General features: G+C 35.2%; 1 protein-coding gene across 2 annotated transcripts in view; it reads left to right on the top strand.

The window, feature by feature from the left end:
* Positions 1–12,948, top strand: part of LOC106869053 (uncharacterized) — a 38,025-nt gene that overhangs the window by 17,828 nt on the left and 7,249 nt on the right. Inside the window, exons 1-3 of one of the 2 annotated variants that reach the window (XM_052971016.1) lie at positions 3,115–3,326; positions 4,775–4,935; positions 12,188–12,414. In XM_052971016.1, coding sequence (XP_052826976.1) covers positions 3,230–3,326; positions 4,775–4,935; positions 12,188–12,414 — 485 coding nt within the window. In that variant the 5' untranslated portion in view covers positions 3,115–3,229. Of the gene's footprint in view, positions 1–3,114; positions 3,327–4,774; positions 4,936–12,187; positions 12,415–12,948 lie in introns of those variants that run through there. The other variant, XM_014914563.2, reaches the window with a different exon arrangement.

Here is a 12,948-nt window from a genome sequence, read left to right as displayed (position 1 = left end):
TATATATATATAATTTCAGCTTGCCAGCCTTCGTCAAACTGTCCAAACCATGCCAGCATGGACAACAGACATTAAAAGTTGAAGATTTTATATATATAAATATATATATATATATACACGCACATACACATGTATATATATTTCATTTTGTTTTGAAAGAGAGAGAGATAATGGTGTTGTTGTAAGCTATTTTCTGTCTTTGAATTGAAATTGCTAGCAATAGCATGTTAAAAACCAAGTCATGTCAGGAGAAGATTTAACTGACATGAACTGTGAGAAGTTGGGCTAAATGGCATGACATCTCTCACTTGCATTGTTTTTCTTCATATTTTCAACCATCACAGCAAAAATGAAGAAAAAAAAACAATTTATTTCAAGTTCAATTTTCTTTGTAATAATCATGAAATTAATAGATTAAAGAAAAGTGGTAGACGTTTTGATGTATTTAAATGTTCATTTTTCTACATTCAAAAATATCGTGTTCAGGTATTCTATCAAGTTATAATGGCAAGTAGTCAGTTGAATTCACCCATGCACATAACTGATATTTAGTTTCACCAACCATCTTTTGATCTCTGTATCAATCATTTAGTCCTTCAATCTATTATTTCTGCTACCCTGTCTCACTTGTCTGTATATGTATTTGTCTATATCAGCATATATATATCTGTCTACAAACATGTATATTTAGTGTATGTGTGTGTCTAACTCTCTCTCTTTCTTTCTCATATAATGTTCTCATCATCATCATCATCATCATCATCTTCATCGTTTAACGTCTGTTTTCCATGCTGGCATGGGTTGGACGGTTTGACTGAGGTCTGGAGAGCCAGTGGCTGCACCAGGCTCCAATCTGATCTGGCAATGTTTCTACAGCTGGATGCCCTTCCTCACGCCAACCACTCCAAGAGTGTAGTGGGTGTGTTTTATGTGCCACTGGCATGGTCGCCAAGCAGGCGAGCCTGGCATTGATCATGTTCGGATGGTGCTTTTTATGTGCCACCAGCACAAGAGCCAGTCGGAGAGTACTGGCATCAGCCACGATCAGTTGGTGGTTTTTATGTGCCACCAGCATGGGAGCCAATCAGGGGTCACTGGCCACAGCTACGATGTTGGTTTTACTTGATTCAACAGGTCTTCTCAAGCATATCATATCGCCCGACACATCAGGGGTATTCTTAACAGGGCCTGACATGCGTAGCTGTGATCTCACTTAGTTGCCGAGTCTTCCCAATCACAGCATATCTCCAAAGGTCCTGGTCTCCCATCATTGCCTCTGTGAGGCCCAATGTTTGTAGGTCATGCTTCATCATCTCATCCCATGTCTTCCTAGGTCTACCTCTTCCACACGTTCCTTCTACAGTTAGGGAGTGGCACTTCCTCACATAGTTCTCTTCATTCATGCATAACACATGACCATAGTTTATACCTATATGCTTTGCCTGTGAGGACTCTGGCTGAAGCTCCTCTCCATCTTACCTCTTGTACACAACATACATCAGTACATCTCTGTTCAAGTATCTCTACAATCTCACTAGACCTACTTTTCAATATGCCTACATTTAGAAATGCCAACTCTGAAAACTGGGAAAGAGATATGGGAGGTAACACAGGAAGGAGAGATGTTATTCAGTATTCCCATGAACTTTTGGTAACAGGCATCATAATAGTTGTTCTTGCTTTTAACCAACTATCATTCAAACATGTTAAAGTTATTAAGGTTGTTACCTCTACTGGGTAGGGGGTGGGGCAGCAAGGAAGTATTGCATATGAAAGTGTTTGGGGCATTGTAAATATAAGCATTATGAGCCCAGTGGGTGAAGCATTACTGATGCTGGAGACACACACTCATGACAAGCTTCCTAAAGATCCTTTCTACCGAATTCACTCTCAAGTTAACCTAGGCTATTGTTATAGATGACACAGGCCCAAAGTGCTGTAGAGTGACACAGAACCTGAAACATATCACAAGAAAAGACCTTTCTGTATATTATAGAGAGTATATATTTGTACATTAAACAATAAATGACTTATGAGGGTGTGCTGAAAAGTTCCTGGCTTTGGGTAAACGAAAATACAGGAGGATCAGTTGATTAGGATTTTATACAACATCTCAGATTCACACACTCATTGCACTGGTCCTTCAGTTTTTCTAAGTTTTGTAAAAGAACTGGGAAGGTTGGTCCTCCAACCAGACCTTTCTCATGATACCCTTAAAGCCAGAGACTTTTCAGCACTCCATTGTACATGGTCATTACTCAGTTTTGTAAGCACATAAATATGTGTTAAATCAAATCAGATACCTGTAGACATTTTAATCTTATTTAATGATAATTTATTGTTTGATCCAGTATAGTATTACTGGATCAAGCAATATTATCAATGTTTAAACAGTACATCATCAACTAGCTTGTATACAGTCATAAAAGAAACTCTGCATGCTGTATTTGCTGGCATACAAGTCAATGTAGTACAGACTGTGGCCCATTGCCGTGAGGCTGGAGTAACCAGATGATGTAGAAGAAATATTCAACCAGCTCTAAAACATTGCCACAATAATATATTACTGAAACCCATGCTAGCATGGAAAAACAAAAACAAAAAAAAAAACATTAAATATACTTCATATTTGAAGTATGATTGTTTGTTTGTTAAGAAACATTTATATTGTTCATATTACTATTGTATTCTGTTCCGATTTCCATTTGTATTTCAGTCTATTTAGTTTATGATCATAATATGAAGAATCTCCAGCACTTGCCTTAAAATCTAAAATTCTAGCTTTCTTTGATTTCTTCCATTGATAATTTTGGATGGTTTCACAAGTGACAAATTTTCTAGTTTGATGAGTTTCCAGTATTTCTGGTCACTGGCTAGGTTTAGCTGTTGGCACACTTATGTTTTGACGTTATCTGAAGTTGATCTGTTATCTTTCTGCAGCCCTTAACAACTTTCTCTGAAATACTTTTCTGCAACACAATTATGTCTTCGCTGCAGTTTTGAAAAATTTCAATTTGAACATTTCCGTTTATTTACTGTTTCTTCTGACAGTCGATCTCTTATGCAAGATGATGGATAAATTATAAAACAATAACTATGTATATGAGGTAGCTGTACTCCATGAGCGCTTCAAGAAAACTGATATCAATTGATCTACGTTCAAAGAAAGACTTTAAAAGATGATATCTGGTATGTAAATGTAAGACTGGAAAGAGAAAACATTGATGAAATGATATCTGAAATATTGAATACAAAAGAAAATCTAAAAAGAAAACGTTTACAATTTGAAACTGGGTGTAATAAAACTACATTAAAGAATATCAATAGTAAGTTATCAAAATTTTGCTTTAAGACTAAAAGAATTTTTGTAAATAATAGAATTATGTGAGCTTTCTGGGGTGAATTAGACTGAAGTAACAATGCATAGCAACACTAGAAAAAGCTGTTCTCTTGTTATAATTTTCTAGGTACAGGGTATTGCAGAGATAATTTAAAATTTTCAAAAATATACATCTTATAGCTTCATTCAAAGTTTTCAAATTTTGCAGCAGTAAGCCATGTGAGAGAAACACTCTTATTTGAAATGACATCAAGTGCTTGTACTGTCATCAACCCACTTCACCGAATATATATGCCTAACATGTAGATGGAAATGTAACAGATGCTACTACTGTTCACTGTCAAAGACGGTTTGTGGTTTTGCACTCCTCGAATAGGTCTTCAACAATCTCCTTCAACTTACCAACGTTTTGGTTTATTAATATATCTCAGTACATAATGATGTCCAAATTGAAATTAAGTAACAAGACAGGTATAGATCACCTCCTTTAATGCCCCATCCCCTCTCAAAATTCCTTGTCTTGCAAGTTACTTGGTGACCCTACCAGTGCTGGTGCCACATAAAAAGCATCCAGTCCACACTGTAAGATAGTTGGCATTTAGAAGGGCATCCAACTGTAAAAAACCATGCCAAAACTGGCCTCGTTTATGCTGGTGCCACATAAAAAGCACTGAGTCCGCTTTTTGGAGTGGCTGGTGTTAGGAAGGGTATCCAGCCATAAAATCATGCAAAAACAGTAGCCTGGTGTAGTCTTCTACCTGGCTGGCTCCTCTCAAACCATCCAACCTAAACCATGAAAGACGCATTAAATGATGACGATGATGATGAAAGATGTTTATTGTGAATGAGTTTATAATTTGAAAGGTATTGGTGCAGCTGATGCTAACTGCATGGATAGCATTGTTGCACTCATTGACCCCAGTGCTCAACTGGTACTCATTATATCAACCCTGGAAGGAATTTGAACTCAGAGCTGCTTAGCATTTTGTCTGGCATTCTAATCATTTTGCCAGCTTGGCATTTCAAATCCACTCAAAAATATTATTACTGTTAACTGTGGAAAGCAGTTTTGCTCTACAGTTTTGAGCACATTCTTAGGTACACTTCTTGCAGAATACAATTTTTCAGATTTTCTTACATTTTTTCACATATTTCATCAAATATCTCTTTACAGAGCAAGAATCAAATACTTTTAGTGGTAGTAATTCAGACCATACCTACAGGAAACACTGAAAGAGTATTGCAGTAGCAGAAAATATCAGTTCTATTTTTTTGGTGGATAATTAACATTCTTACAGGATTGATCACAAAATTTAATTACAGTCAAAGGATTAACTGTACCCTCCTCCCAATATTTTTTCTTTTTTGTCTTGTGCCTGTGTCAAAAATCAGTGATTATAAAACTGACTTCTCAATTTGTTTATTTTGTTTTAGGTATCGACAGCAAATGTCTGTTAAAAAGTGCAACAGGTGACTGTACTTACTACACTTGTATCAATGACCGCTATCCCTGTGGCAGCGAAGGCTTTGCAATACGGTTTGGACTCTATTATTGCATGAGGATGCGGAATAAAATTAACAGTTTAAACGCTGCAGTCAGTAAAACTCAAATGTTTTTCTATCCTTTTTCATTTTCTTTTTGATACATTTTTCTGCTTTTTGTCGATGTTGTTAGTATTGTTGTTGTTTAATGCCAGACCAGCCCTGGTAGAGTAATGCTATATCAATGTGTTGTAGCCATTCATGACCATCCAGTCTTTTTGCATATATCAAGGACAGCAGTATCTGATTTGAGTGATTTGGTTATTATTTCCAGCAGGTTGACTAGCCTTGTAGAAACTACTTTGGTTTGCTTGCATGTCTTCCTGTATATATATGCATGTGTTACAATGTGTATATGTATGTGTGTGTATGTATGAAATAAAATGTGTTTGTGTGTGAATTCTTTACCCTGTTTACCCTACGTACCCTATTTTCCAGCATACAATTCAAATTTTTCAGATCAAAATTTAAAGCCAAAAATATTAGTTGACTTATACACCAAGATGACTTTGGAACATCAAAAATTCTGTGTAGAATGCTTCAGGATTTAGAAAAATAGTGATGATGATGTTTGAATGCTTAAAACTAATATTAGCAAAAATTAAGTCACACAGTATTATTTAGAGTGAAATATTTAAGAAAAGATACAATTTATATGGGTTGAAATATTCTAGTTTCATAACATTTATATTGGAATTGTCAGTAAATAAATGAAAAAGTTTGACTACATCTACATTGGACACAGTCAAGCCATTAAACATGTCTCAATCCTGTTGAAATGTACTTTTTATTATTCATCAATTTATGTATATGTATCAAAATATTCCTTTTTCTTAGTTTTTTTTTTTTTTTTTTGCTGCAACAGGGATATAATAGAAGACAGTTGCCTAAGTTGCCACACAGTGGGACTGAACCCAGAACCACTGAGAAATCAGTGCATCAAGCAAAAGTACACTTGGGTATTATGTTTCATGCCATACCCCTTCACACCAAAGTCAGTTTTTTGGGGGTTTTTTACTTTCTTTCTCTCTTTACTAGAATAAGAAATGTACCAGACAGGCTACTGGAGAAGGGGAGTTGATGCATATAGCTAGTAACCATTGAAGACAGTGCCCCAGAATGGCCATAGTCCAGTAACTGAAACTGGAATGCAGGAAACCAAAAGAATGGGAAAAGACAAATTCTTCCACTTTTACACTACTGCGCCATTAGCTGTATTCTTATGCTGACCCCATCCACTACATATATATGCATACATTTGTATATGTGTGGATATTTTACATACATTTGTATGTATATGTATGCATACAGATGTATATAAGTGTGTGTTTATATGTGCCTGTATATATATATGTGTGTGTGTGTTATATATGTATATATATGCGCACACGCACACACACACACATACATACACACACATCAATAAGACACAATTAAGAAATATCACAAACTGAAAATGAATTTAAATCTTAATTGAAAGTATTCAAATCAGACAAATTTTTAAGAGACTAAAAAAAAAAAAAACTGGCTAGTCAAATTTGATCTAAATGTTTGTTTTGATTTGGGTATGGTGGAGATGGAGGGGGGAGCTTTTTTTAGATGGATTATTTAAGCACCTATTAATAGACTTTAATTAGGTCATTTAAATTTTAGTTTTATTTATTTATTTTCTGTAAACAGTAGAATAGATTTCATGCGAAAGCAATGTTTAAACGATGATGATGATCATCATCATCATCATCATTTAATAGCTAAGTGGTATATAATAATTTCTATGAATTCCAAGTATGGAGAATATTGGAAAATAATTTGCTTTTAAAAGCTTTCGCTCTATAATTGGGAGATATTCATGTATGTGAAGTTTATGTTGGTTTGGCATGTACCAGTTAAGTGTGCTAACATCACAAGAAGTTGCTTGATGAAAACATAACATTTGTTCAGCAGTTTATAACATTAGACATACATGTGTGTCTCTAAGGCATTTAGTCCAGAAGTTTACTTTATATGTGTGTGTGTAGTTGTCTATATAAATGAATCTATAACTATCTAGATGTGTATGAAAACAAGTATATCTGTATGTATGTAACTGCGTGTTTTTTATGTGTGTGCCTATGTATACATATGTAACTGTATCTGTATATGTGTTTATATATATATATATAGATAGATAGATTTCTGTGTGTGTAACTGTATGTATTTCTGTAAGTATGACTATATATGTAAGACCTAGACAGTATCTGCGAATATGTATATATGTATCTATCTGTTTGTTTCTTTCTCTCTGGTGCATATATCTATTGAAATGTGCATACCTGTATGTGAATGTGTGTATATATATATATATATATATATATATATATATATATATAAAAATATAGATAGATATATGTTTGTGTGTATGTATGTAAATATGCTTATGTATCTGCTTTACCTTCAGACCTCAACTCCTGATGGGGGCCATGACATCTAAATCTGGGGTTAGAGAAGGGTTGTAGCTCTGTCATTTTGACTTACAGCATGCCATGAGCATCTAAACCTGATGGAGCTCATCCTTCTCCAGTTCTGACCTCAGCCAATTTCTTCCAGAGAGAAAAGAGAAAAAGAGAACGAAAGCAATTGACCCTAGTTCTGGATTGATTCGTTATTTATTGAAACTGAAAGGATAAAAAGTGAAGTTGACCTCAACAGGATTTGAACTCAAGTACTGCAAGGCATTCTATCTAACACTCTAATGACTCTGCCAAATCTCACCTCTCTGTAAATCTGCATATCTATCTGGCTGTGTGTGATGAGAAAGAGGCAGCGAGACAGAGGGAATATCATAAATGTGGTTGTGTGTGTACAATGTTTGTCTCAATGTAAACATGTGTATGTATACACACACACACACACACACACACACATACACACAAGGTGTTGGTATTAAAATTTTCTAGCAGACACTAAACACCATGATCATAAAACTTCGAATATTTAATGCTGCAAAAGAGTGTAAAAATGTTATGTAATGCTGTATACACACATTAAACAATAGATATATACATATTTACTCAGATCTAGAGACTAGTAAGTCTGAAGTCCATACATGTCACCTCTGTTTTGTACCAAACTGCAAATATACAGCATTTATTTAAGATTATTACAGGAGCAGTTCACATTGTTGTTTAACCCAAGGTCATCCCTAATGGAGCTTTGATCCAGGATTGCATTGTTCAGTGTGTTCTTCTTTTAAAGAGATTTTACTACTATTACCAGTATGATGCTTGACCATGTAAAGGCTCACACAGTGGCTTGTGGAAGTTCCCATGTTTGTAACAAATTGTTTTTTTTTTCTTTTAGCCATAGGTCAGCCTTAGTCAAGCAGTTTAATTAAAAATTGATCTACATAATGATCCTATTTGTTTTATATATCAAGGACTACCTTGTCAATCTGTTCTTTTTTTCTTTTACTGGTTTCAGTCATTTGACTGCGACCATTCTGGAGCACTGCCTGTAGTCGAACATATCGACCCCAGGACTTATTCTTTGTAAGCCTAGTACTTATTCTATCGGTCTCTTTTGCCGAATTGCTAAGTTACAGGGACGTAAATGGACCAACATCAGTTGTCAAGCGATGACAGGGGGACAAACACAGACACACAAAGATATATATATATATATATATATATATATATATATATATATATATATATATATATATATGATGGACTTCTTTCAGTTTCCGTCTACCAAATCCACTCACACGACTTTGGTTAGCCTGAGGCTATAGTAGAAGACACTTGCCCAGGTGCCACGCAGTGGGACTGAACCTGGAACCATGTGGTTGGGAAGCAAGCTTCTTACCACACAGCCACGCTTTTATTTAAATAATTTTTTTGTTTTGAGATGATTTTTTTGGTGGGGGGAGAGAAATTTAAGAATTTGGCTGCTATATCCAAGAGGGCAGGTGAATGCATGGAGGTTTCCTTAGTTTACAAAAGTGGATATAGTTCTTATTCTTGTTGTTGAGGAGTCAATCAACTTATAGACATTAGTTGTTTATTAATAACAGATATATTTTTTGAAATACACTGCCTGCTTTTCAATTAAATTTGAAAATAATGAAGAATTTAATGAAATAGCTTCATCATTATCATTCTTGTATTTTAAGGCAATGAACTGGTAGAATCTTTAGCATGCCAGACAAAATGCTTTGCAGCATTTCTTCTGGCTTTACATTCTGGGTTCAAATTCCACTGAGGTCAACTTTGGCATTCATCCTTTCAGGGTTGATGAAATAATTACCAGTTGAGTAACTGGGGTCAATGTAATTGACACCCGCCCTCCTCCATAATTTCATAATCTTGTATTTGGAACAAATACCTGAAAATATGATGGGAGGTTTTAATTTCGATCACTTTTAAACAGGAAGTTTAGTCTTTATCTTATTTCTTGATGCTTACAATGTACGTGTATCAATGAGATAATGGATAGATTTACTGCCTTTAGTTTAAAAATACTTATTTTGAATAGAATCTGAAAATGTCCAATTAAAGGAAACCTAATGATGATTAAAGGTCAGACTGATGAAAACATAGTTGTAAGAAGTTTATTTCCTCACCACATGGCTCTGGGTTCAATCCCACTGCATGACACCTTGGGCAAGTATCTTTTACTGTAGCCCTGAGTCAACCAAAGTCTTGTGTGTGGATTTGGTTGATGGTCACTGAAAAAAGCCCATCGAATATGTGCAATTGTATATCATTGTGTTGTCTGTCTCCAATATCACTTGACAAGTTTTGGTTTCTTTATGTCCCTGTAACTTAGCAGTTCAATCAAACAAAACTGATAGAATAAGTACCAGACTTAAAAGATAAGTACTAGGGCTGATTTGTTCAACTACACACGTCAAGGTAGTGGCTCAGCAAGGCCACAATCCAATGACTGAAACGAAACAAAACAATTATAAAAAATAAAAAGATAACAGAAAATGGCTCATCTCTAAAAATGAGGTTAATGGTCTCAAGTATTTATAACCATATTAACAATAATTCATCTCAGACATTTGATCTCCTTTAGTATTTTCAATAGTTTCAATATTTTTCATAATTGAAACAAATGAAGGCATGCTTCAGCTCTCAAATAATGAATTATTTCTAAGTGACAACCAATTAAAGCTTCAAATGATAATGCCAGAACCTCCAATTTATGTAACATGATGTGCAAAGATTATATATATATATATGTGTGTGTATATATATATATATATATTTATATATATATATATATATATTTATATATATATATGTGTGTGTGTGTGTATGGATGTGTGTATATGTATGTGTGCGTGTATATATATGTGTGTGTATGTATGTATGTATCTATATGTGTGTGTATATATATATATATATATATATATATATGGTTTAACTGGCCCCTCACTACCCTTTTACTGTCATACATGTTGACTGTAAATATACACATTTGCAGATTTATTAAAAATTTATTATAAATCCTAATATATTATCAAACTTTATTAAAACTTAGCAAATATAACAGTTTGCTGATATGGAGGAGATGAAATATATTGAATCAGTCTTGCTAATTTAATAAAATGAAAATTTTTAAACGAAAAACAGTTTCCTCATCCTTGTTATAGAAGTTCCAGTGAAGATTTGTTTGTTGAGAAATAATTCTCTATAAAGTATGAATACCAATAAGTAGTGCATCTTCCTGTCTACTGTATCATCGTTTTGAATCTGCTGTCCCGCACCATCAAACATCCCTTATTCCATCCACTTAGTATTGGCACCCCTATGTGCTGTGAGGCAAGCCAAGTGAGATCGTAGCTGTGGCTGATGCCAGTGTTACATAACTGGCCCATTTAAGTGTACCCCTTCAACCGTCGGGCACTATGCTGTGCATGGGAAGACCTGTTGAGCCAAGTGAAATCATAGACATGGCCGATGCCAGTGCCACCTGACTGGCACATAAAAAGCACCATTCGAGCATGGCTGATGCCTATGCTATTTGACTGGCTCCTATGTGGGTGGCACGTAAAAAGCACAATTTGAGCATGGTCGATGCCAGTGTCTCTGACTGGCTCCCATGCCAGTGGCACATAAAAAAGCACCCTGTACATTCTCGGAGTGGTTGGCATTAGGAAGGGCATCCAGCTGTAGAAATCTTGCCAGATCAGATCGGAGCCTGGTGCAGCCTCCTGGCTTGCCAGTCCTCAGTCAAACCGTCCAACCCATGCCAGTATGGAGAGCAGACATTAAACAATGATGATGGTGATGACTAAGACAGGATATAACAGCAAAATCTTCAGTCTGGATCTGAAGAAGAATAATCCCTACAGAGCTGGTATTTATCACTGGTTTCTAGAGTGTATAGAAAATAGATCTCTCCTTAAATAGAAACTTGGTTTATTGTACATTGTTTTTGTATCTGGTTTGCAAGATTCTTTATGTGAAATCATATATTGAAAGAAATTTTGTTGTGTCTGGGGAGAGTCATTGTGCCAGTATAATTAACACACACACTGGTTCAATTCCACTCCTTTATTAATAGTCAATTGGCTAAATATCCAACTAATTAATTTGTTTTGTTTCTGTTGTCAAAGGTCTTTTGTTGTTACTTGCAACCTTTTCAATGATTATCGACTTAGTCCATTATAGAGGCGTATAGCAATGAAAGAGCTTTGACAAACAAAAACAAAACAAATTAGTTAGTTGGATATTCAACCAATTGATTCATAATAAAGGAGTGGAATTGAACCAGTGTGTGTGTCAATTATATTGGCATAATAACTCTCCCTAGATACAACAAACTTATTGTGCATAGATATTCTCTCTTGGGAATTGATAGTTGATAGTCCAAGTCAAGGTGTTAGTTGTAAAATTGGCTGAGCAGCTGCTGACTAGTGTTCAATTGTATAACTTCGAGATACCTTTCAAGCAGCAAACAGGTAAACAAAAAAAAAGAGAAAGTGACGAATTGCTAGTCAAAGTATCAGATAGAATGTTTTGCAGTATTTGGTCTGATTCTCTGTATTTTCAGTTCAAACATCGCATATTGTACCAAGCTGATTTCGTCTGAGAATTGTATTAAGGTGAAGGTGCATGGTTCTGTGGTTAGTGTTGGGCTCACAACATAAGGTAGTGAGTTCAGTTATTAAGAATATACATGCTTGTGAAATACTCAGCCATTTAGTAATTTAATGAGTTGGTCATTTGGCTGATTAGACAACTGAATGCGCATTATCAAAAATGATTGAGTAACCACCACTGTAAAATATCTTTTTCCATTTGTAATTTTTCACAGGGAAGAGTTTGGGCAAATTCCACCTTAAGGTGCCAAAGTGAAGCGCTGAACCCACTGTACCAGTCATCATCTCAATCTTGTAAGTCAATCTCTGATGCAGGCTTCGATGCCATGCATCGCTGCTTCATAGAAAATAATTTCTGTGACATAAACTGGGATAACCGAGATGCAATATGGGATATATTTGACGCCACAGATTTGGGGCCAGGATCAGCTGCATCACAGAAGTAAGTCACTATATTTAAATATTTCTGTCTCTGACATGATTAAATCAATTGATAGATCAGTTTATGTGACCTATAGACCTTTAACCTCATGTTTTAATGATACATCTGCATATACGTGTGCTATGGATACATATATATATATCATCAACATTTTTACATCCCATTTTTTTTCCATGTTGGTATGGGTTAAATGAAACTTGTTGAGGCAGGATTTTATGATTGGATTCCTTCCCTGATGCTAATTCTGATTTGTATTCAAGTATGATGCTTTATTCAGCTTCACTTGAACCACAGAGAGCTATTGCCACACTCTTTCACTATGCTGAATGGTATCAATACAAAGACATACACATGTGCATGCACAACAAGCATGCACACAGACATGCAAAAACATTCACTCAAGGTGCAATACAGTGGGACTAAAATTAAAACCCTACGGTTCAAAAGGGAACTTCTTAACCACATAACCATACCTTTTATATCATCATAATATTCACTTTTCTGTGCTCGCATGGGTCAACTGAAATTCAGTGG

This window comes from Octopus bimaculoides, chromosome 10, assembly GCF_001194135.2.
Source record: "Octopus bimaculoides isolate UCB-OBI-ISO-001 chromosome 10, ASM119413v2, whole genome shotgun sequence".
NCBI classification, from domain to species: Eukaryota; Metazoa; Mollusca; class Cephalopoda; order Octopoda; family Octopodidae; genus Octopus; species Octopus bimaculoides.
The sequence above is the reverse complement of the archived record's forward strand: the minus strand, read 5'-3'. Positions and strand labels throughout refer to the sequence as shown.